General features: G+C 40.2%; 1 protein-coding gene across 1 annotated transcript; it reads right to left on the reverse strand.

Moving 5' to 3' along the window:
* Positions 1-998: 998 nt before the first annotated feature.
* On the reverse strand, positions 999-25,691 carry LOC125464847 (SLIT and NTRK-like protein 4). Its single transcript, XM_048557725.2, has 7 exons — positions 25,257-25,691; positions 22,913-23,099; positions 20,592-20,695; positions 8,559-8,712; positions 5,388-5,605; positions 1,689-1,854; positions 999-1,589 (listed from the first exon to the last, which is right to left on the reverse strand). Exons 1-7 carry the CDS (start codon positions 25,455-25,457, stop codon positions 1,417-1,419), a joined length of 1,203 nt encoding a protein of 400 aa, XP_048413682.1. The 5' UTR covers positions 25,458-25,691; the 3' UTR covers positions 999-1,416.
* Between the last annotated feature and the right edge of the window lie 61 nt (positions 25,692-25,752).

A 25,752-nucleotide genomic window follows, 5' to 3' on the forward strand; every position in this document is an offset into this window, starting at 1 on the left:
GTGGATTGGTGTGCTAAATTGCCCGTAATGTTCAGGGATGTTTGGGTTAGACATGCGGAAATGCACAAGTAGGGGAATGAGTTAGGGTGGGCTGCTCTTTGTAGGAATGGTGTGGACTTGTTGAGCTGACTGGCCTATTTCCATACTGTAGGGATTCTATGAACCACAGCAGGTGTAAAAGCACTTCTGTGTATAGAATTTTAAAAATTCACAATAATGGAATTGAAATAAAATGGTTTGCCCAAGCACATAACAACTGCTAATGTAAGTGAAACACAGCGCACAGTTGAACTATTTAAGGCTCTGGTTAGATTAGTCATTTTCCCCCTCCAGGTAATCCTGTGTTAGAACAGATGGGCATTATGTTGACGCCAGTCCTGTTCCCATTTTATTTTTCAGTTTGGATTTTTAAACTATTGGCCCATTCTTTGGTGTTCCTGCAGTGCCAGATGGTGAAATTGGAGCCTACAGCTGTGAGTCCTTCCCAGGGTCCAGTATTAACGTGCTGACATAGAGAAAAAACAAGTTTTAAAAAGAGGCTGAGGCTTAGACCTAGGGTTGACTTTGGGCTTCATGGCATGACCATCATTATCTACACCATGGTCTGGAGACAAGCCAATGCTGAAAATTACCTCTGCTATGCAACTCCACGTCCTGTACAACACCCCAGGAAAGGGTGACTGTGCATTGGAAGCATTTGTCCACCACTGCAGGCACCATTCAACAACTCCAGGATTTAAGTCCTTTTGCAAAACTTGTAAGTGTGCACTTTGCATAAATTTGAAGAGTCCCTAAAATTGATGGTAACATATCATTTCTGAGTTTCTTGAGAATACTTCTCTTTCTCTGTCACATGGAGAGCTGGCATTGCCAAATCACTTCTATCACATCGTGTAATCACAAACCAGATGCTCAAAGTTTCTAAGGTACTTACAAATAAGTGTTTTTAAAAAAAAGCATTGTACCAAAACTTAGTTTTTACAATTGATGAAACATTATATACCTTGTTTTAGGTATACAGAAAGCAATGAGAAAAGTTGTCTAGTTATGTGGCAATGAGCAGGAAACAAAGTTGAGAAGGCTGTGCTTCAAAACAAATTATTGACTCCAAATACCTACCTAGTAAAATATTACAATTTATTTTCCACTTTAAAACTGACCTCATGTTGGTCCGTTCATTGCGTGATAAATTGTTAACAAAGTGCTTGGGACATCCTGTGATTGATTGGGAAAGATTACATTTTTATACCAATATTTGTTTCCAAAACTGCATTTACAATATTGAATGCAGGGTATGTTATGCAAACCAAGAAACAAAAAAAAAGGCTATATAGGATAATTTGTCTTATTTTACAGTAGTAGGTCAGTTGACCATTTTTGTTGATGAAAATTTTGAAAACATGACATCTGTTTTATTTAAATAAAAGAACTGCATGTATCTTGCTCGTCATTTTCTTGAGGAGTAGATTCCACTCTGGTGCAGCCACAGTGTTTCAATGACTCAACTGACTTCACTGGTGATAAGTACATTAGCCCAAGGAAGAGAGTGAAGAGTGCAGCTGCAGCAATAATTACAATAGCAGTGACGCCTGATAAAACGCAAAAGAAAAATCACCTGCATTGAAAAAGGCTGCTGTGAAAGTTCAGCAATCATACTTAAAATGTAAAGAACTAGAACAGGTAATTACCTTTTCCTAGAAATGAACGAACAAGACTAGTTTTGTTTGCTTGAGATGCTTTTGGTAAAAATGCAAAGTTAGGCTCCTTTGAGCAGTTAAAAAGAGAAAGTGACAACTGGCTCATCCAGCGCCCTTTGAAGCTGTCAGGACTGTTACACAACATATCGAGCTGTACCTGCAACCATGAAAAGCAAGTGTTCTAGATTATGGTCTGTATGAAATCAGGAATATACATAATCAGAGATAATGGGAACTGCAGATGCTGGAGAATCCGAGATAACAGTGTGTGGACCTGGATGAACACAGCAGGCCAAACAGCATCTCAGGAGCACAAAAGCTGACTTTTCGGGATTGGCCCTTCATCAGAAAGGGTCTAGGCTGGAAACATCAGCTTTTAGGTACTGCTTGGACTGCTGTGTTCATCCAGCTCCACACTTTATTATCTAGGAATTTACATGGTGTTCATTTGTGACTGGCTTATTTTTCGTAGTATTTTACCAAGGGATTGGTTCTACATGATTATTTTCAAGAAAACAACTCTTTTATGCCTGTCTCATCCTAATACTCTACAAAGAAGGTAACAAAAATCATTGCACAGTCCTTCTGAATCTTTAAAATAAAAAATATTTTATGACAGCATATAATGTGATAGAAGATAAAGTTCAGGAGCACAGCAGACTTGTATAATATGGCTAGTGCATAAAATTAGAAAATAAGGAATTTAAAAGCAGGAAAGGAGACTGAAAACATTAACAACAAAGAAAATTACAGCAGAGGAACAGGCACTTCAGGCCTCCAAGCCTGCACCCATCGAGATCCTCTATCTAAACCTGTCGCCTATTTTCCAAGTATCTGTTATCCCTCTGCTCCCTGCCCGTTCATGTATCTGTCTAGATACATCTTAAATGACGCTATCGTGCCCGCCTCTACCATCTCTGCTGGCAACGCGTTCCAGGCACCCACTACCCTCTGCGTAAAAAACTTACACGCATATGTCCCTTAAACTTACCCCCCTCACCTTGAAATTGTGACTCCTAGTAATTGAGTCCCACACTCTGGGAAAAAGCTTCTTGATATCCACCCTGTCTATACCTCTCAAGATTCTGTAGACCTCATTCAGGTCTCCCCTCAACCTCCATCTTTTTCAAGTAAATAATCCTAATCTACTCAACCTTTCTTCATAGCTAGCGCCCTCCATACCAGGCAACATCCTGGCAAACCCACTCTGCACCCTCTCCAAAGCGTCCACATCCTTTTGGTAATGTGGTGACCAGAACCGTACACAGTACTCTAAATGTGGCCGAACCAAAGTCTTATTCAACTGTAACATGACCTGCCAACTCTTGTACTCAGTGCCCTGTCCGATGAAGGAAAGCATGCCATATGCCTTCTTGACCACCCTATTGATCCGCGTTGCCACCTTCAGGGTACAATGGACCTCAACACCCAGATCTCTCTGTGCATCAATTTTCCCCAGGGCTTTTCCATTTACAGTATTAATTTGATGACGGAGGACAGAACTGACACCAAAATTGATGAGATAAGAAGGTGTAGAGCTGGATGAACACAGCAGGCCAAGCAGCATCAGAGGAGCAGGAAGGTTGACGTTTCGGGCCTAGATCCTTCTTTTGAAGAAGGGTTTAAGCCCGAAACATCAGCCTTCCTGTTCCTCTGATGCTGTCTGGCCTGCTGTGTTCATTCAGCTCGACACCTTCTTATCTCAGATTCTCCACCTTCTGCAGTTCCTACAATCTCAGAACCAGAACTGATGATACAGTTGACAGTGAAGATGGTTATCTAAGATTGCAAAGGGATCTTGCTCACTTGGGCCAGTGAGCTGAGGAGTGGCAGATTTTGAGAAATGTGAGATATTGCATTTTGATAAGACAAACTTGTACAGTTAATGCTATGGTCCTGAGGAATGTGATGGAACAGAGAGACCTAAAGCTGAGTCATAGGTAGACAGAGATAATGGGAACTGCAGATGCTGGAGAATCCAAGATAATAAAGTGTGAAGCTGGATGAACACGGCAGGCCAAGCAGCATCTCAGGAGCACAAAAGCTGATGTTTCGGGCCTAGACCCTTCATCTGAGAGGGGGATGGGGTGAGGGTTCTGGAATAAATGGGGAGACGGACCGAAGATGGAGAGAAAAGAAGATAGGTGGAGAGGAGAGTATAGGTGGGGAGATAGGGAGGGGATAGGTCAGTCCAGGGAAGACGGACAGGACAAGGAGGTGGGATGAGGTTAGTAGGGAGGAAATGGAGGTGCGGCTCGGGGTGGGAGGAAGGGATGGGTGAGAGAAAGAACAGGTTAGGGAGGCAGAGACAGGCTGGGCTGGTTTTGGGATGCAGTGGGTGGAGGGGAAGAGCTGGGCTGGTTGTGTGGTGCAGTGGGGGGAGGGGACAAACTGGGCTGGTTTTGGGATGCGGTGGGGGAAGGGGAGATTTTGAAGCTGGTGAAGTCCACATTGATACCATTGGGCTGCAAGGTTCCCAAGCGGAATATGAGTTGCTGTTCCTGCAACCTTCGGGTGGCATCATTGTGGCACTGCAGGAGGCCCATGATGGACATGTCATCTAAAGAATGGGAGGGAGAGTTGAAATGGTTCGCGACTGGGAGGTGCAGTTGTTTATTGCGAACCGAGCGGAGGTGTTCTGCAAAGCGTTCCCCAAGCCTCCGCTTGGTTTCCCCAATGTAGAGGAAGCCACACTGGGTGCAATGGATACAATATACAGGTTTGGTAGATGCTGTTTGAGAGGCTTTGGTGAGTTATTTGCAGTACATCATATAGGAGGTATACACTGTTACCACTATGTATCAGTGGTGAAGAGAACAGATGTTTAAATTGGTGGAAGGGGTCCCCAGCAAGTGGGTTGCTTTGTCATGATGAATGATGAACTTCGAGTGTTACTGGAACTGCACTCATTCAGAGAGGTGGAGACTAACTCATCACACTCTTACATGGTGGACAGGCACTGGGGAGTCAGCAAGTGAGTTAATCACTGCTGAATTCTTAGCCTCTGAGGTACTCTTGAAGCCATGGGAGTTGTATAGCTAGCCCAGTTCAGGTTCTAGTCAATTGTAACCAAGAGGATGTTGATAGTGATTATTCGTCAATGTTGTTGAATGTAAAGGGGAAATGGTTAGACTCTGTTGTTTAAAGATAGTCATTAACTGGCATTTATGCAGTTCAAATGTTACTTGCCAATATTGAGCTGAAGCCTGAATATTAGCCAAGTCTTGTAGCATACGGGCAATGATTACTTCAGTATGTGAGAAGTCACAATTAGTGCTGAACATTGTGCAATCATAAGGGAAGGTCATTTATGAGGCAGCTAAAAATGGTTGGTGTAAGTTGCTGAGGAATTCTCGACAATATCCTGGAGCTTAGATGACTGAGCTCTAGCAACTACAACCATCTTCCTCAATATCAGGTATGATTCCATTTAGGGGAGAGTTTTCCCATCTGAATCCCATTGATGTCAGTTTGCTAGGTCACCTCCGGAATCCAGCTCTTAGGCCCCCCATTGGATCAAGACTGCTTGAGATCAGGAGTTGGGTGGCCCTGGTGGAATGTTTTAATATGCAAACTTTCAAGTTAGCTCATAGCATTTTCTTTTTCAAAAAGATAACTTAATTTTCAACAGTTCCTTTAAATTAAATGTAAATGTTCTATTAATTCTGAAGCTAGGCAGCAAAATTGTACCTTTACAGAATCCAACCACTTCTTCATGGTGCACATCCTAGCATCACAGTGAAATGGGTTTTGAGTCAGTTTGATGTCCACAGCACCACCTACTGATTGAATGATGGGATTTAGGATCTCTCTAGAAAAGGCGACTAGTTTATTCCTGGACAAATCCAATAATCTCATATTGTTTTGAGAGTTGAAGGCTGATTTGCTTATAAATGTAATTCCCGAACCTGCAAAAACAATTCACAGATTTGTAGTGAGTAAAAATTAAAAGAAGATTTTTTTTTGTACATAAATTGAAAACACGTAAGGATTCAAGTGTCAAACTGGGTTAGGGACAGTTGGCAGATTTTTTAAATAAAGTAGTTAATTCCTAATACGATCATATTTATCATACCTTGATCATAAACATTAATCATAGATTGATTAGACTAAGTGAGTAAATTGTTTTCATAAACCATTAGTTAATAAACTAACACACAGTAAATACTTTCTGAAAAGTTTCATCAGTCAATGAATACAAAGATTCATCAGGCAGACAGGATGACATTTTCTACATGTTCCTCATTGTAGTGGTGATTGCTGTGTTAGATACTGACTCAATATCAAGCCCCTACACTTATTGCTGCCTACTGACCTGACATCAGAATGTTGAATTTTTCTCAAACCTGTTTGACTAAAGGAAATAGAGAGGAACAAATGACAGGTCTTTCAAGATTTGTTCTCACCTATAATTCTGTGTTGCACAACAATAGCTCATATTCCTGTCGAGCTTCTAACACAGAATAAACCAGCCCAAGACACTTCATAGGAGAGTTATCACACTCCATTTTACATCAAATCTGCTTGATGAAAGCCCAAAGCATGGAAGTAAATGCACCAGAGAATACATTCCCTTATGAAAACCTGAATAGAAAATCGTTATATCTGTTAAACATTACAAACAAAATAATGTCATGCTAGAAAAACATACTTACTCTTTTAACAGATCAGCACCTATGAAGAGGAAAAGTTACTAATTTGAGCTGAATTTTGCAGAATTGAAAACTAAAGTATAAACACGCATTTTAATAAGGGAGCGAAACAAAATGATTTATATATTTGAAGATACTGATTTAAATTACCGAATGCCTACTTAAAGGAAGGCAGGTAATTAAGATTATAAAATTTGAAGGAAGGCATTTTCTGCTTCTTGTCATTTATATAACTGATTTGGATGTATGTTTACCAAGTTTGCCTAGGACACCAAAACTGGAGGCATAGTAGACAGCGAAGGGTACCTCAGAGTATAACAAGATCTTGATCAAATGGGCCAATGGACTGAGGAGTGGCAGATGGGGTTTAATTTAAATAAATGTGAGGCGCTGTATTTTGCTTGGTTATGTACCCTCTATGCCTTGGTACTGAGAAGGTTGGGCACTACTGATCAACAAGATGAACAGCAGCAACTTTCCAAGGCTCTTTGACAATATTGTTGCAGGTGCAGTCAAACAGAGTCCACACTTCACCGTGTGGTGACTAGATCTTGTACGGTCTGGATGTTTTGTCTTCTTTACGATCCTAAAGTGTTCTGCAGCAAATCCATGGGACAATACCATAACGAGTGGTGCTTTAGGCACTCCTCAGTATTAACCTTTCAGACTATGCACCCTTAGAACAAGCACCTTCAAACTCGTGACCTTTATGGCTGAGAAGGAAAGGGCAGCAGATGCATGGCAACACCACCACCAGCAAGTTCCCTTCCGAGCTGTACACACTATCCTGACTTGGAAATATATCGCTGAGTCAAGTTACCGGAACTCTCTTCCAAAGAGCACTGTGGATATACCTATTAAACATGGATGACAATGGTTCAGGAATGTGATTCATCGACTATAGATTCATAGAATCCCTACAGTGTGGAAACAGGTCCTTGGGCTCAACAAACTTCAGAGCATCCAACCCAGACCCATCCCCCTAATAACCCACCTAATCTACACATCCCTGAACTCTATGGGCAACTTAGCATGGTCAATCCACCTAACGTGCACACCTTTGGACTGTGGGAGGAAACCGGATCACCCAGGCAGAAACCCACGCAGAAACCATCAATTTCTGAAAGGGAATGAAGGAGAGGAAAATAAATGCTGGTAAAACCAGCAACATTTACACCTTGTGAACAAATTCAAACGCATCCACTGCACTATTCCCAGATGACCTTCCATGTTTAATAGGTATATCCACAGTGCTCTTTGGAAGAGAGTTCCGGTAACTTGACTCAGTGATATATTTCCAAGTCAGGATAGTGTGTACAGCTCGGAAGGGAACTTGCTGGTGGTGGTGTTGCCATGCATCTGCTGCCCTTTCCTTCTCAGCCATAAAGGTCACAATTCTGCATTCAGCCCATGGATTTATACTTTTAATCACTGACCTTCTACTATCCAACTATTCTCAATCCCACTGTTATAAAAAACAAAGAGGGTCCAGAAGGGAAGAGGAATCAACAGAATGGGAAATTAGGTAGGGAGTGAATCAGCTGGTCGGTTGCTGACATCCACTTCCTACCTGGTGGGAACGGTTCAATTATAAGTGCAAATTGCTGTCTCAGTGGACAGTACTGTGGCAAGAGGTAAATGAATGTGTTATTCTTATTGCAGGTGTTGATAATAAGAAGGGAAGCAGAAACTTTAAGTAGAGATAGTGGAAGACTAAAGAATGTTTATGAGAGAGAGCAGTATCCTGAGTATAGAGAGCTGAGGGGGAAGATGTGGTGGGATTCTATTGCAGATGATGCATTAAGGATAATAGAATAGCTGGTGGGATAAAAGGTGAGAAAAAAGGGTTAATAAAATTGAGAACTGACGCAATCAATGACACAGTGACTACTGAGGGGAAATATCAACTGTGGAAGAATGACGGTCTTAAAATGCTTGATGATATTTTCGTTTTCAGCTCTTTACTCTTATCAAAATCTGAACCTAATGTTTCATTTAGTATCCCCACACTGTTTTTGTTATTAATATCCCTGTATACTTACTAATCTAAACACTGTGCAATGAGATGGTTATTTTCCTTTGGAAAAATTTGCAATCAAATAATTTCAATGCATTACAGCTAAATTAGAAGTACTAAAACAACACTTAAAAACTTTTAGAAATGAGCATTTATCATTTAATTGAAACACTCAATAGTGTACATTATTACCTGATAATCGCAGTGTTTGTAGTTTGGTCAGTTTATAAAAGTACTGCGCTAATATCCGATCAATTTTATTATTGGATAAGTCCAGTTCCTGAAGCAATTGCATTTGATTAATAACTGGTACAAATGTGAGGTTGAGGCCTCTGAGAATCAGCACCTGAAGGAAATAATTTAACGTGTCAGTATTTTTTTCATGCTCTGTATGCTCAGAGATATTTTCACCAATACTATTCAGCCCCAAGCATTTACTTGCTTCATGGAGAAAATTCCACAGGGTTGGCCTCATCGCCTTCCTGCATTCTTGACTGTAAATGTATTTGCGTTTGCTTCTTGATTTTTGACATGGAGGTGCTGGTGTTGGACTGTGGTGGACAAGGTCAGAAATGACATGACGCCAGGTTATAGTCCAACAGGTTTATTTGATGAGGATGTACTAAACAAACCTAAGATGCTGTTAAATCTTTAATCAATTAGAAGGTTTTAATTGATTAATATGTATATTTAAATCCCTGAACTCCTTTCAAGTCCTTGTCCTGTGAGAACTAAAGGTCTTTATCGGTGCACATCCTCATCAATGGTGTGACCCTTTTATCTTTTACTTATAAATTCTGTGTCTGATATCACCTGTCTCACTAACACCTGAAGGAGTAAGGCTCCGACTGCTTGTGTTTTCAAATAAACCTGTGGACTACAACCTGACGTTGTGTCATTTCTGACCTTCGTGACTCTTGATTTTTAAAATTGCTTGACTTCAGCACATCTGGTTTGTTAGCTTTATACAGTGCTTTCTTGCCTGTTGTGCTGATTACAAATGCAAGTTTCAGAGACCTTGGAAAACTGAACCGGTACAAACTAGACTTTAATCAGTAGGATGCTTGCAGTCATAATGACCTGCATAACAGAAATGCTTCATTTGGGCTACCATTTCCAAATTCTCAGAGCATTAGCTACATTGATGATAATAGAGTAACTCCCCGTGGGTTCACTTGGCAGACCTCCATTGGAAACAATGCTACCATCAAAAGCGGTACCTTCATCTTTGACTGCTGGACATTAATCATGGACCTACCTATCATAGGAGCAGCAATTTTCTTTTCTGTGTTGTGAGGCTATTGTTGGTTTTAATGCCTGAACCCCATTCTGTTCTGATAAGCTTGTGCCTTAAAAACTTTTGAGCCCCTTCTCTCCAAATGAACTAGCTCAGACCCAACACCGCGTCAAATTGGGTCCAAGTCAACAAGATTGAGATGTTTGTTGAGCAGCAATTTTGTAGGAAAAATGCATGTTTGCAATTATGAATTGTTGCTGGGGTGCTGGGGGGTGGTGGTGGTGGGGAAGGAGGTTGGATAAAACATAGTTGAATAATCCCAGCAGACGAGAGGGCTGGGTTAAAAATCAGGAAAAACCCTTTTAATTTAACGAGAAGAAAGTTTTAAAGTTTTGTGTCCAATACAAATGTTCACTCACTTCCCCAAAGAATGTCATCCCTGACTGAGATTTAACTTGGTAAATTAAATCAAATCAGGTTTAGGTATGCATCTCAAGTTGAATTCCTTCTTACTTTCCATTTATTTCCCCATGGGCTCCTCTTGAGATATTCAATTTTCTTTTTTACTTAACCTACTTTTCTAATCAACCTGTTCAGAGATGTTATTATGCACCTCCAGATCAAGTGAGTTGTCAATCCAGGCCTCCCGGTCCAGGGGTAGGGACATTACCACTGCACCACAAGCTGCCCCTCGAGATATTCATAAGGACTAAGTTTTCAGGAGTTGTAGCTGTGTTGACAATTATGAGGGAATTCAGAGCTTTCAGGGTTTCCCTTTTCTTCTCGCTATTATCTTTATTAGATGATACAGTCCCATAGTAACATCACCTTTTTTACGAGAGTGTTTTTTGGGGTAATTGGACAGCAAGTAGCATAACTGGAAGAGTTTGACAATATACTCTACAATATTAATTAAATTGGAAGGCACAACATACAAGGAAACCATTAATTTCATAAATCACAGGTTTTAAAATTGACATAAAGTAGCAGACATCATTTAGCAACAATTAATCTTTAAAAAAAATTAACAGACTTCGACACACAAGAAGCCAGCATCATAATCACACTGCTCACAGTCTGGTGAAGTGGTGTAAACAGTTGCATGTCTCTCTCTAGAACAATCACTGCACTTCAAGTTCGGAGGAAGGGTCATTGGAGCTGAAATGTTAATTCTGATTTCTCTCCACAGATGCTGCCAGACCTGTTGAGTTTTTTCGGCAATTTCTGTTTTTGTTTCAGATCTCCAGCATCTGCTGTTCTTTTGGTTTTTATTTAGTACTGCACTTCGAGTACTTCATATATGAGATGTGATAACACAAATGTAAGCCTTTATGAAATCAGCATCAACTGATCCAATTGAAGTTTCATGACAAGAGTACAAAGAAAGAACAAAGAGAACAAAGAAAATTACAGCACGGGAACAGGTCCTTTAGCCCTCAAGCCTGCTCCGATCAAGATCCTCTGTCTAAACCTATCATCTATTTACTCAGGGTCTGTATCCCTTTGCTTCCTGCCCATCCATGTACCTGTCCAGATACATCTTAAAAGACACTAACGTGTCTGTGTCTACCACCTCCGCTGGCAATGCGTTCCACCACCCTCTGTGTAAAGAAGTTTCCACACATATCTCCCATAAACTTTCCTCCTCTCACTTTGAACTCATGACCCCTAGTAATTGAGTCTCCCACACTGGGAAAAAGCTTCTTGCTATGCACCTTGAGTATACTCCTCATGATCTGGTAGACCCCAAATCAGGCCCCCCTCAATCTCTGTCTTTCTAATGAAAATAATCCTAATCTACTCAACCTTTCTTCATAGCTAGCGCCCTCCATGCCAGGCAACATCCTGGTGAACCTCCCCTGCACCCTCTCCAAAGCATCCACATCCTTTTGGTAATGTTAGTACAATCCACAATTGCATAATTGAGGGATCCAAAACTCTTCTCTACCCAAGAAAGCTCCTCTGCCCCTTTGCTATCTTCCCTTGCCCCAGCCAATTTGATAGCAACAATTAAAACCATCACATTCATACATTGTATTGTTTGTGTTAAGAAACAGGAGATATGGGCACAAATTTTCTGATAGTTGGATAATTGTTTCTGAAGTGTAGATGGGACCTTCATGTGGGAACCCTGTGGAATTTCCATTGTAACAGACTCGAAAGGAATTGTCCAGGAAACTGAAGATGCCCCTGAACAACATTGAAACTTCCAAAGTTCTCCATTTAAGTCACAAAATTCAGAGGGTTTCACTGCAGTTAATTAAATTGCTGCTCGGGATAAGTTTTAATTTTGTATACATTGTCTAATCCTGAATAACTATTAAAACTGACCCCCAACTAACCTCACTTACTAACAAAAATAAAACAAAGAACTGCAGATGCTGGAAATCAGAAACAAAAACAGAAATGCTGGAAAAACACAGCAGGTCTGGCAGAATCTGTGGATGTAAAGTAGAGCCAATGTTTCGGGTCCAGAGACCTTTCTTCAGAACTTCTCTATGTTGAGCTTTATCTGTCACCCACAGAACATAGAACATAGAAAAGTACAGCACAGTACAGGCCCTTCGGCCGACGATGTCGTGCCGTGGAATAATCCTAATCCAAAAATAAAATAACCTAACCTACATTCCCCTCAATTCACTGCTGTCCATGTGCATGTCCAGCAGTCGCTTAAATGTCACTAATGACTCCGCTTCCACGACTACCACTGGTAAACTATTCCATGCGCTCACAACTCTCTGGGTGAAGAACCTCCCTCTGATGTCTCCTCTATACCTTCCTCCTAACACCTTAAAACTATGACCCCTCATGGCAGTCAATCCTGCCCTGGGGGAAAGTCTCTGGCTATCGACTCTATCCATGCCTCTCATTACCTTGTACACCTCAGTCAGGTCAGCTCTCTTCCTCCTTCTCTCCAGAGAGAAAAGTCCGAGCTCAGTCAACCTCTCCTCGTAAGACAAGCCCTCCAGTCCAGGCAGCATCCTGGTAAACCTCCTTTGCACCCTCTCCAAAGCCCCCACATCTTTCCTATAATAGGGCGACCAGAACTGGACACAATATTCCAAGTGTGGTCTCACCAGGGTTTTGTAGAGCTACAGCATAACCTCGCGGCTCTTAAACTCGATCCCCCTGTTAATGAAAGCCAAAACACCATATGCTTTCTTAACAACCTTACCCACCTGGATAGCAACTTTGAGGGAGCTATGCACTTGAACACCAAGATCCCGCTGTTCCTCCACACTGCCCAGAATCCTGCCTTTAATGCTATATTCAGCATTTAAGTTCAACCTTCCAAAATGCATCACTTCTCATTTATCTGGGTTGAACTCCATCTGCCATTTCTCAGCCCAGTTCTGCATTCTGTCAATGTCTCGCTGAAGCCTGCAATAGCCCTCGATACTATCAACGGCACCTCCAACCTTTGTGTCATCAGCAAACATACTAACCCACCCCTCAACCAAGTCATTTATAAAAACTACAAAGAGCAGAGGCCCAAGAACAGAGCCCTGCGGGACACCAGTCAGCGCTGACCTCCATGCAGAATACTTACCATCTACAACCACTCTCTGCCTCCTTTCAGCCAACCAATTCTGAATCCAGACAGCCAAATCACCCTGTATCCCATACCTCCAGCCCAGTCTACCAAAATATCACTATCATTCTAAATTTCAACACTTGACTCATAATTTACTGTTCTGCCAAGGTTTCTGTCATCTGAAAACTTTGAAATTTTTCCAAACACACAGGATCTAGCAAGGATCCCAATACCAATCCCTGCAGAACTTGACAAACATTCACCCAGCCTGAAAAATACATATCAACCATTACTTTCTATTTGCATTCCTCAGTCAAATTTTGTATCCACATTGCTACTGTCTCTTTTATGTCACTACCTATTACTGTTCTCAAATCTCTGATGTGGCATGACATTGAATGCCTTATGAAAGTCCATTTACACCAGATCAACAACTTTCCCCTCATTAAGCATCTCCGTACTACTTCAAAAGCTTCAGCAAGTTATTTAGATACAATTTTCCCTTTTTAAAAAATCCATGCTGACTCTTGCATATCAATTCACATTTTTCGATGTGACTGTTAACTTTATCCTGAATAGTTGTTTTTGGAAGTATTCTCACCACAGAATGAAAGATAATTGTCAGTATTTCCACAATTTGCACTCTGACTTCCTTCAAATATTCTTGGATGTCATCCCGTCCTAATGCCTTTTCAACTCGAAGTTCTGACGGTTTACACAATATCTCATCAATTTTAAATAATAGTGGGAGGTGACATCAATTAATGCTCATCAGCCTCAACAAACACCTCACCCAGACCAAATAGAATGTAATAATCATGGTGAGGCTTGTGGCTTGGGAAGAGACAATAAGCAATGAGCTCCAGTAACCAGATACATCCTACGCTTGAAATTGAAGTTCATACAACCTGATGTCTCACTGGAAGTAGAAAACCCAAAGGCACTGGGCAGCGACCAAGTGTCAATTATGCACTCTCAGCAAAACTGACAAGCAAGAACAGTAGCAAGTCTGTAAAGGTACTGCTTTAATAAGCATTATTTTATAACTTAAGTAAAGTTTCCTGAGTTACCACAGGAAATTGTCTACTGTTACCTGAAACAAATAACTATTGGGATTGGAGACCAGTTGTGACCTAAATCTTACAACTATGCGAAATAAACCTAATCAGACATTTCTGGAATTTGCGAGGCAAAAATAAATGCAGAAATCTGTGGTTTCAATCACGGAAGTTGGAGACACATTTTAAGAACACGGGGTAATCGTGATTGATGAATTGCAAAATAATAATCTGGTAACACTGAAGACTTTATTAGATGAGCATCAAGTATCAAAGATCCTAGATTTGGCAGTTCTGGTGGCTAACTTTGATAAATATTAATGATTTAGATAAATGTAATATCTCAATGTGTGCATGTGACACAAAGTTGAATGGGAAGGATGCAGAGATGCTCCAGTGTGATTTGGACAAGTGAGTAGATGAATATATTACAGATGAAGAATATTGTGGATAACTGTGCGGTTATCCACTTTGATAGCCAAAACTATTATCCAAATGGTGACAGCTTGGGAAAGAGGAAGTGCAATGAGACCTGGGTGTCCTTGTTCACCAGTCACTGAAAGTAAACATTCAAGTGCAGCAGACGGTGACAGATGGTATGTTAGCCTTCGTAGTGAGAGGATTTGAGTACAGGAGCAGGGATATCTTGCCGCAATTGTACAGGGATTTGCTAAGACCAAACCTGGAATATTGTTTGTAGCTTTGGTCTCCTTATCTGAAGAAGGATGTCCTGACTATGGAGGGAATTAAACAAAGATTGATCAGACTGATTCCCAGGATTGCAGGAAGGGTCGGGAGGGATATGGCCCCAAATGCTAGCAAGTGGGACTCGGTCAGTATCGGATGCCTGGTCGGCATGGATGAGTTGAACCGAAGGGTCTGTTTCTGTGCTGTACAACTTTATGACTTAAGATAACAGACTAGATTAAGTCAGACTATATTCACTGTAGTTTAGAAGAATGAGAGGGGATCTCATTGAAACACAAAATTCTAACACAACCTGACGGGATAAATTTAGGAAGGATATTCAGACTACTAGGGAGACCAGAACTAATGGTTACAGCTTAAGGATACAGGGTAGTTCATTTATGCTTGAGGTGAGGACATAATTCATCACCCAGACAGTGGCAAACCTGTGGAATCATAGAACATAGAACAGTACAGCACATTACAGGCCCTTCGGCCCACGATGTTGTGCCGACCTATTATCCTAATAAGATCAATCTACCCTGCAAACCCTACATTTTACTATCCTCCATGTGCCTATCCAAAAGTTGCTTAAAAGTCTCTAAAGTAGCTGACTCCACTACCACTGCTGGCAGCACATTCCACATGCCCACCACTCTCTGTGTAAAGAACCTACCTGTGACACCTCCTCTACACCTTCCTCCAATCACCTGAAAATTATGCCCTCTCGTAATAGTCATTTCTGCCCTGGGAAAAAGCCTTTGACTATTCACTTTATGCCTCATCATCTTGTACCCCTCTATCAAGTCACCTCCCCTCATTCTTCGCTCCAATGAAAAAAGCCCTCGCTCCCTCAAGCTTTCCTCACAAGACCTGCCCTCCAGTCCAGGCAGCATCCTGGGAAATCTCCTCTGCACCCTCTCTAAAGCTTCCACATCCTTCCTATAATGAGGTCACCAGAACTGAACACAACATTCCAAGTGTGGTTTAACCAGAGTTTTATAGGAGCTGCAGCATAACCTTGTGGCTCTTAATCTCAATTACCCTGCCAACAAAAGCCAACACACCATATCTGCCATAAAGTAGTTGAGGCCAAAACATTGAATTCTTTCTAGGAGGAGTTGGGTATAGTTTTTAGAACTAAAGCGATCATAGGATATAGGAAGAAGTGGGAACAGGGTAACGAGTTGGACAATTAACAATGATCATCTTGAATGGTGGAGCAGACTTGAAGGGCTGAAAGGGCTTCTCCTGCTCCTAATTTTTATATGTCTAGAATCTAAAAGGAAAGTAAAGAATGTAAAGAAAATTGTATGTTTACATTATAATATGGCAGGCATACCTAAACCAATTGCTAGAAAGTAAACTGAACACCTACTGTAGTTCTAGGAACACCTAAAGAATCCTTGTAGTTGTACGAGGAAAGGAAATGGCTACTAAAACTGTAACAGTGAAATCGGCGAGGTGTGTTTCTTCACAACCTACTAGGAATAGTGTGATAGCTCAGGATCATCAACAGAACTATTCCTCAACTATTGCAGAGAAAACATCAGACTGCTGGAGGTTCTAGATATGTTAAGTCAAACAGGGAAATGTTCCCTTTACTCCCAATAAGATAAACAAAATAACTTTGGAAAGGTTTAGTGATTTTATTTATGGAACAAAGGTATTCTTCAGAGACATACTAATAAAGATTTATTTACTTGTTCATGGGATGTCATGCCAGCATTCATTGACAATCCCTAATTGCCCTAGGAGTTTTAAAGTGACCCATGTTGTTGTGGGTCCGGGAACACATGTAAGTAAGTCACTCAGAGTGTGCATGGCATGTTTCCTTCCCTAAAGGATATGACTGAACCAGGTGGATGTTGATGGCATTCAGCAGCGGCTGCATGGCCTTTGAGAGATGCAAACACACATTATAGCTTGTGAATAGAGCCTATTATCAGCTTTGTCTTAATGATTTGTTGTTAAGAGTTGCCATTAGGGACGTCCCCAACGAGTTCACAGGATTCAGTCCTTTTGACCTGATATATGAACATGAGATGCAGCCCCCATTAAATTAAAGAAAAAAAAATACAAACCAAAGCTCTGAGACTACAGTCCCAAAATATATGTCAAGTTACCAGGAAAATGATCCAACTTATGCAAGATTACAAAAAAAGCATTTGAAAATTGTTCAACAAACAAGCAGCTGGAACAGATAAAAAAGAAAGTCAAAGCTCAAAGTTGTGTCTCTGCAGACAAGATGATATTATTTGTACTTGTCTCTAGGGATCCACAGAAAAGAGAATTCACTGGACTTTATCATCAAAAAGAAGCTCAATGATATAAATAATGTAGTGAGTATTCAGACATGAGGAAAAATCAACAACTGCGTCATGTTAATATGTTCAAGTGAAATTGTGACAGAAAGCATAGTCAGAAGAGTGCATTGACAGCAGTGAAATGAGTAGGAAATGAAGTAGAAATATCAGACTGATTTCTGAATGAATTAGAAATTGAAAACTAAAATCCACCCTCCAGTAATTAGACTGAACAATATAGTATTGCTAAAATGCCAGATGGATTTTATCAATGTTCACAATTGAAACATTGTTGGTGCATTTTCAAGAATAATCAACAAGGTGTTTGCAAATGTGGAGAGACTCGATTGAGTCAACGGCTACTTCTGCTCCTACCTGATATGGCCTGGTACACATTGGTGGTATTGTTGGGTTAAGTCAAACCTGGGAAAAATCTTTATAGCACTTGAACAGACTGTTTGTTTGGCCACAAAGAACCATGCTGGTTACAAACTAGGCAAAAAGCGAATTTACCAAAAGGAAAAGTAACTTATTTGGACCACAGTGTGACAAGGCCACATAGCAGAGAAGCAAAAATAATGGCTATATTGAGTGGTCAGTACTTAAGACAGAGCAAAAGGTTTTGTGCTACATAAGCATGAGTGAATTCTACATTGCTGCAATTTTCAGTACTATACTGGCTCCCCTGACAAGGCTGTTAAAGAAAAGGAAGAACTTTTAATGGACTGAGAGTGTCAGAGTGCCTTTGATATCTCTAAACTGTATGACTACTGCACCAATTTTAACAGCATTGAACTATGCTCAATCATTTAAACTGGCAGGTGAAACCAGCAATGTATGTGTTGGCATGCATTTTAAATAATAAAAAATGAGATAACGTTGAATGCCTACTCAGTTACTCAAAAAGCTGAATGCTTGCCAGCAGAAATAGTCAACTGTAGAAAAGGAGACCTTGAGTTTGGTGTTGATCTATGTCATTTTAAAATTTACTGTCAAAGAAGTGCGAGACTGTCATTTATCTGGAGCAAAGTCCTCTGACTTTCTGAGCTAAGTATCATAACAAGAATTGGAGACAGTTTCTTGACGTTTAATACTACAATTGTACAATGTGAAAATTATTGATGTCGCAGAAAAAAACCAATATCATAGCTGGTGCTTTATCAAGACCAAACCTTAAGTAAAATGAAAGCTGTGTTCAAAATGGACTTGTGAGGAATGATTTTTATGAAAGGTCTTTGTGTATTTGTTGTAAATAATTATTACTTCCACTGTAAAATCTGTAATAATAAAACAGAAATAATGAGCTCATAATGGAATAATGAACATGTCTTTTAAAAATGTGTTTTCATCTCTATTCCCCTCAAGATGATGTTAGGAACAATGTATGACTTTAAGTTTAATTGATATAGTACATCTTTGAACGAAGAATGGGGCTCGTGATTTTTATTTTTAAAATAAAGCGTTGTTGTTGTGGGCTGAATGTGGGAGATCTGGAGGCTTGTCTGTAGACCTGCATTTTTAATAAGAATTTTCAACCCACAGAGAGAAGCAAAATGGTTTAGTACATTAAAAAAAAAGAAACAAACTTCTGTTGTCTAGCAACAGGGGTCCTAGAGCACTTGAAGAGATGAAACAATGCAGAAATCAAATAGACAGTCAGTGGCTATGTGCCAAAGAAAGACTGCTGGGAACGGGATTTCAGGAAATCATGTTCGTTGGAAGTTAAAGCAAGTACTGATTTTATAAAATGTCTCCATTAAAGATGAAGCAGAAAGCATCGAGTGAATGTATAAAAAATTGTCGGAAGAAAATGTGTGGCTGTGGCAGCCTGAGCAAGAAATCTTAATATGGGGACAGTGGTAATTCTTCACTGGGCTTTCAGTGGTGGTGTGGATATTGTTGGGACAAAATTGCTGTGATTTCAATCCTTCTCTGATGTCACTAAAGAAATCTTTCTGTAAGAATAAAAACAAAGGGCAAATGCTGGGATGTCTGAAACAATCAGTGCTGGAGAAATCCCCATGTCAGGCAGCATGTGTAGAGAAAAAGTGTTAATATTTCGAATCCAGGGACCTTTCATCAGAAACGATTTCTAATCTTCTTGACTTTTGCAATGAAGTTCATGTTGTACTTGTTTAATAAACATTTTATTTTTTGTTAAAATTACACTGGCAGTCTTTTCGCGGTCAGGTGCAGAACATATTTACATATTTAAAAGAAACGAAGTTAGGTTTATGAAGTAAGGTGTCACTCTGAGATCTAACTTGTTCAGTATTAACACCAGCTGGGTTCACAACACTCTGCAGTCCATCTCACTCCCATTTTGTTGCCCAGCTCCTATCCTCTCCACCACCAATTGCACTCAGGGGTTCAACCCCAACCCCACATTGCAGCTCCTGGTCTTAGCAGGCAGACATCCTTCCAAACCTCTCTGTTCCACCCAGGCCACCTTGGGCTTTGACAGCCCCCTTCCTTTGGCAGGCCTGTTCATTGTTAACACAAATCTTCTCACTGCTCTTCCAACCACACGGAACTTCTTCCTCTGTTCCCTGCTCGTAGCCAAGCAGAGAGTCTATCAATTGCAAATATGAGAGAGAACTAGCCTGTGATTGAAAGGTGAGGCCCATGCTAATTCTTACTGCTCCAACCATGGGGGTGACTCTTCTTTGATTGATCATCCCTATAAGACTATAAGACCATAAGACATAGGAGCAGATGGAGGCCATTTAGCCCACTGAGTCTGCTCTGGCTGACCTGATAATCCTCAACTCCACTTTTCCACCTTTTCCTATAGCCTGAGATTCCCTGACTGATTAAGGGCCTGTCTATGTCAGCTTTGAGTATATTTGAACCCAGCTTTGACACCCTCTGAAGTAAAGAATCCTACAGATTCACTACACTGACAGAAGGAAACTATCCATCATGGGTCAGTGAGGGACTGGATTGACATTTGTTAACAATCATCAAGGAGAGTCACCAAATGTTCAGGTGTCCTTGGACTGGAAATATGGTGCTTACATTTTACTAGGAGAAAAAAATCCCAGATCAACAGTTTTGCATCAAAATGTGGTGAAACTGTGGGATAGATTAACAAGAACAGATTTAAGCATGTGAATCGTCCAGTGGATTGCATGCCTCTGGAGACAAAAGCTTCTGCCTGAGTAATCACTGCAGAAGTGAAGTGTGGAAATCTGTAAGGTATGCTTTTAGATTTCTAAAAGGCCTTTGATAAAATTCCTTTAAAACTGAAACCCAAATAGCAGGCAGGATTGGCTGGAAAGAAGTAAACAGTGAGTAGTTAAGGAAATGACAAATGGAAGAGGAATCAAATGGCATTGAACATAGATATCTGACTTCAACATCTTCTCAAAGCACTGTTTGCTTGTTGAACTTTATTCTTACCTTAATTTTTCTCAGAGGGATTAATGCTTGATACTGAAAATCCTGAAACTGTGCTTGGGGTCCCAGATATAGTTCCCTGAGCTCCTGCAAATGCTCAAATGCGCCTAATGAAAAACAAAGTCTGTTTTCAAAATATTCCTTTAATATCAGTATGCAACATGTTAAACAGCATTGGGCAGGTTTTTGACTTCATAGTTAGGCATTAATCTGACAGATTTCCCTACTCACCGAAGAAACCACATGGTTTTCATATCCAGCTGGTGCAGATCAAAGTTTACCCTACTGCCTGTGAGCTTGAAACAAAGTTCTTTCAAAATATTAGTGATGTATCTCTTAAAGAGAGGTCTTACAAATTTGCACTTCTCGTGTGCACCTTTGAATTTCAACAGTGCATGTTGTAAAGGTCTCTGGCTCTCATCCAACTGCAGAAAATGAAGCAGAGTTTGTTATCTTCCCCATTTATCACTTCTCTATGTGACCTAGTACTGCCTTACTCAGCAAAGTAACATCTTCCTATGATGTCAGGAAATAAATCAAATTGTATTTTTAATATTTAGTACTCTGTACTTCAAAAGTTCTTGTTAAAATCATATTTAGAATCATAGTTGATCAAATGAATTATTAACAATTCATGTACAAATTCTTGAGCTGTGATCCAATCTGCATTTCCTAGTGTCTATGGCTATTTTTACAATGTACAAAAATTGTTTGGGTCTTGGTCAAATTCACTCTGATACCATGTGAGTGCTCTATACTTTCAGGTTCCGAGCCACAATAGAGCTGAAGTAATTGATTATTCATGCTGTTCTGGGTAAAAAATAGGTGAGCCATAAAAATGACAGCGCAGGAAAGAAGCTAGGAAGAAATACTGGCCCTGTTCTGACTTTTTTTTTTCTTCACAAATGCTGCCAGGCTTGCCGAACTTCCAGCAACTTCTGCTTTTACTCAGCCCCCTTGTACTGGTGCTAATTCTTTAAATTTTCCCCACACGAAAGGCAGAGATGTTACTAACTGGCATTACTTTCATCACAAAAACAGCATAACTTCAATATACCACGAATGAATGGGTGACATATAACTGATATATTAAACATAAAATATTACAAACCAGATGACAGCAGAGGTCATTTGGCCCCTTGAAGCTTGCTGCGCTATTCAATACGATCATGGCTGATCCAATGAGCCTAACTCCACTTCCCTATCTCCTCCTGATTCTTAGTCACTGCTTTGGTCTTTAAAATATTTGGTGGCCCTGCCTGCACTGCTCTCTGGGGGTAAAAAAATCCCAAAACTGCAAGGAAAAGACTGCTTCGCAATGTGCCTTCATTGGGCATCACTTTATTTGTAAACAGAGTGCCCTTGTCCTAATCTATCCCACAAGGGGAAACAGCATCCAGCCTGTCAAGACATTATACTTTTCCAATAAGATCACTTCTTATACTTTGAAACTCCAATGGATAAAGGAACAGCTTATTCGATCTTTCCTCTTGAGGGAATGTGTACTTTTTTGGGGGAGTGGGGGACGATCAGGTATCATTCTCATTGAAACAATTCAGAAATGATTCAAACACGTTTTCATCCTTTATAAAATAAAGCGGCCCAAACCACGCAGGGCACTCTTGCCAACACTATACAAATGTGATAAGTGGCAAACAATCCCCTTTTGTATTCATTCCTCCTACAATAATTGTCAAAATTCCACTCACCTTCCTAATCACTTGTTGTATCTGTATAACCTTTTGTGACTGATGTTTCAGGATACCCAGATTCCTTTGTATAAAGTTCTGCAATTTCTACTTATCTTTTTTCTATTCTTGTTGACAAAACAGATAAGTTCACATTTTCCATTATTATACTCCATTTGCCACTTGAATATCCATTTGTAGACTCTTTATGTCCTTTTCACTTATTTTGGGGAAATCAGCAAATTTAGCAGTGAAACTGTTCAAATTCCACCACGGAAGCTGCTGCGACTTCATTAATGCAGTTTGGGGAAAGAATTTTTTTATCATTATCTGGTGTGCCTACATATGACTCCAGACTTTTAGCAATGTGGTTGACAGGTCTAGTAAGCCACTAAATTCCAGGGCAATTAAGAAAAGGCAACAAATATTAGCCTTGTCAGGAATGTCCACAACCCAACAAACAATTAAGAAAAATAAATATGTCCTACCAACATCCCACAAACAGTACAATATTACATAGTCAGTTAATTTGACGGCAGTATTGGTTGGGGGAACAGCTTGTAATGAAGTCCCTGTAACTCATATCATGAAACTTAAACTATTTGTTAATGTAGATGGGAAAAAGAAAAAAAATACCTGATTTAATTTCCTTGATGAAATTGTTGCTGATAAATAGAACTTCGAGGAAAGTGAGTGGTGCCATTGGTTTGGAAGGAAACGCGACTAATCTGTTGTCATGAAGGTAAAGCTGTCGAAGACTGGAAATATTTGAAAATGCTATATCTTCTACAGTCTCTAAGTTAGTACTATTCAGAAGTAGCACCTGGAATCAAACATTAAACAAAGTTATTTGATTTTAATTATAAATTTGATCAATGTTTCGAACTCAGCATCAACTTTTGTTGCTCAGGAGAACTATGTGGGTTATTTATGATTTTGCTGTGAGGGTTACATAATGTAATGTTGTTGTAGTCATTTATTACCATTCCTATGAACAGTCAGATAAATACTGAATACACTAGAGAAACCTGGTGTTACCTGATGGCTGTGATGGCGCAAATGTTTATTTCTGTATTGTGAATAGCCCTCCGGCCCAAGGATTTCTGTTAAATGTTCTCGGCACACAAACTCACATGTTACAGCAAATATCTACTCTTGTAAGTCACATTGACCTGCATTAATTGTGAGGCTTGGAAAATTTGATACACTAGTAACATTTACATACGCGTTTACTTACTAATTATAAGTTTGCCAATTCTAAAGTGCAAGTTAAAATTTCACTGCAATTTAACCTCAAATTTTTATTCTGTGCAAAATCCATTTGACAATAAATTATCTCCAAACCTCTTTACATGAAATTCTTCCTGTAGTCCCCAAGCTTTATAGGCACATCGTCCTGTTTGTTTTAAACAGAAGATGCAGCTATTAAAATATTGAGCACCAAAGAACAGCTATATCTTCTAGGAATTAAAAAAAGACACATGTTGGGTTTTTGAGTAGTTAAATTGACACTTCATTTTGAACAGAATAAGGAGCTTAGGTTTAAACTGCACAATACAGATAGAGCGACATTTACATGGTTCAAAAATATGACACATTTCATTCCTTGAATAACATCAACAAATCTCTACAGTGTAGAAGCAGGCCATTCAGCCCATCGAGTCCACACTGACCCTCTAAAGACCATCCCACCCAGATTCACCTCCCTCTAGCCTACTCTGCATTTCTCATGCCTAGTTCACCCTGCACATCCTTCGACACTATGGGCAATTTAGCATGGCCAATCCACCTAATCTGCACATCTTTGGACCGTGGGAGGAAACCCATGCAATTGTGGGGACAATGTTCAAACTCTACATAGACTGTCACCTGAGGGATGAATTGAACCTGGATCCCCAGTGCGGTGAGGCAGCAGAAATAACCACTGTGTGACTGTGTTTCTGGAAAAAGGATCATATTCTGAACACAGCTGGTCAGTAGTACAAGATAATAAAATGTGAGGCTGGATGAACACAGCAGGCCAAGCAGCATCTCAGGAGCACAAAAGCTGACGTTTCGGGGTCTAGGCCCGAAACGTCAGCTTTTGTGCTCCTGAGATGCTGCTTGGCCTGCTGTGTTCATCCAGCCTCACATTTTATTATCTTGGAATCTCCAGCATCTGCAGTTCCCATTATCTCTGGTCAGTAGGACATATTTGTCTTTGTCTTACTGAGTAACAACTAATATTTTGTCAGAAGTATCTTGTTTATTGTAAATGCCGCCGACCTTGAATTTAGAAGAATACAAATGGTTTTTGAAGAAGGGTCCAGATCCGAAACATCAGCTGTCCTGCACCTATGATGCTGCTTGGCCTGCTGTGTCCACCCAGCTCTACACCTTGTCATCTGTGGTATTCTAAACACATGTCTGATGTCACTTAATTTCCTTAAATTACAATTACAGAAGAACAAGTAACTCAATTTGCTTTAAAGGAAGAGGTCATAGAACAGGGAAGCAGGCCCTTTGGTCCAACCAGTCCATGCCGACCATAATCCCAAACTAAACTAGTCCCATCTGCCTGTGCTTGGCCCATATCTAGCTAAACATTCCTTATTCATGTACTTATCCAAATGTCTTATAAACACTGTACCTGTTCTGCATCTGCCACTTCCTCTGGAAGTTCATTCCACACACGAACCATTCTGTAAAAGAAGGTGCCCCTCACCCTCCACTATGTCCTTTATAAATATTTCTCTTCTCACCTTAAAAATACTCCCACTTGTCTTGAAATCTCCAATCCCCAGGGGGAAAAAAACACCTACCATTCACCTTACCTATACCCCTCATGATTTTATAAACCTCTATAAAGGTAACCCTTCAAATTCCTATGGTCAAGGAAAAAGAAGTCCCAGCCTCTCCTTATGCCTCAAACATCTTTTCTTCAAGTCTACTTTGATAAAAAAAAACTAATCAGTTAAGAGTAAAAATTCTAGATTTTCACCTGTAATTGTTTGTAGTTCTTCAGGCAGTCCGGATAGTTTCTTCTGAGTCTGGGGCCACTGAAGTCCAGAACAGATGTATTTTGTGTCATGCAGCCATTCAGTTCTCGTGGGCATGGAGCTGAATATGTCACCAATGGGGTTTCCAACGAAGCAACATACGAAAAGCAGGCAAATGTATAAAAACTGAGAGCAGAATCCATGTTCTTGTCTGCCTTTTCAAGTCAATAGTCAGAATGATCGGAAAGTTTTGCAAAACAATAATACATCCAATTTTTTTTACTATAACTTTGGCTTTATTAGTTTTGACTCGATGGTAACCTTTCACTTGTCTGAACTTTTTGATGTTCCAGGACTCTTATCCAGTCTGTTTAATGTAACAGAGATCACAACTCCAATCTATAAAACCAACGGCAGTGTACTGAAACTCTATACAAGTAAACTATCAAAGTAGACTCTCAGCAGCCGATGCAGCTGACGTTGCATAACTTGATAAGC

Source organism: Stegostoma tigrinum, chromosome 1, assembly GCF_030684315.1.
Source record: "Stegostoma tigrinum isolate sSteTig4 chromosome 1, sSteTig4.hap1, whole genome shotgun sequence".
Classification (NCBI taxonomy): Eukaryota; Metazoa; Chordata; class Chondrichthyes; order Orectolobiformes; family Stegostomatidae; genus Stegostoma; species Stegostoma tigrinum.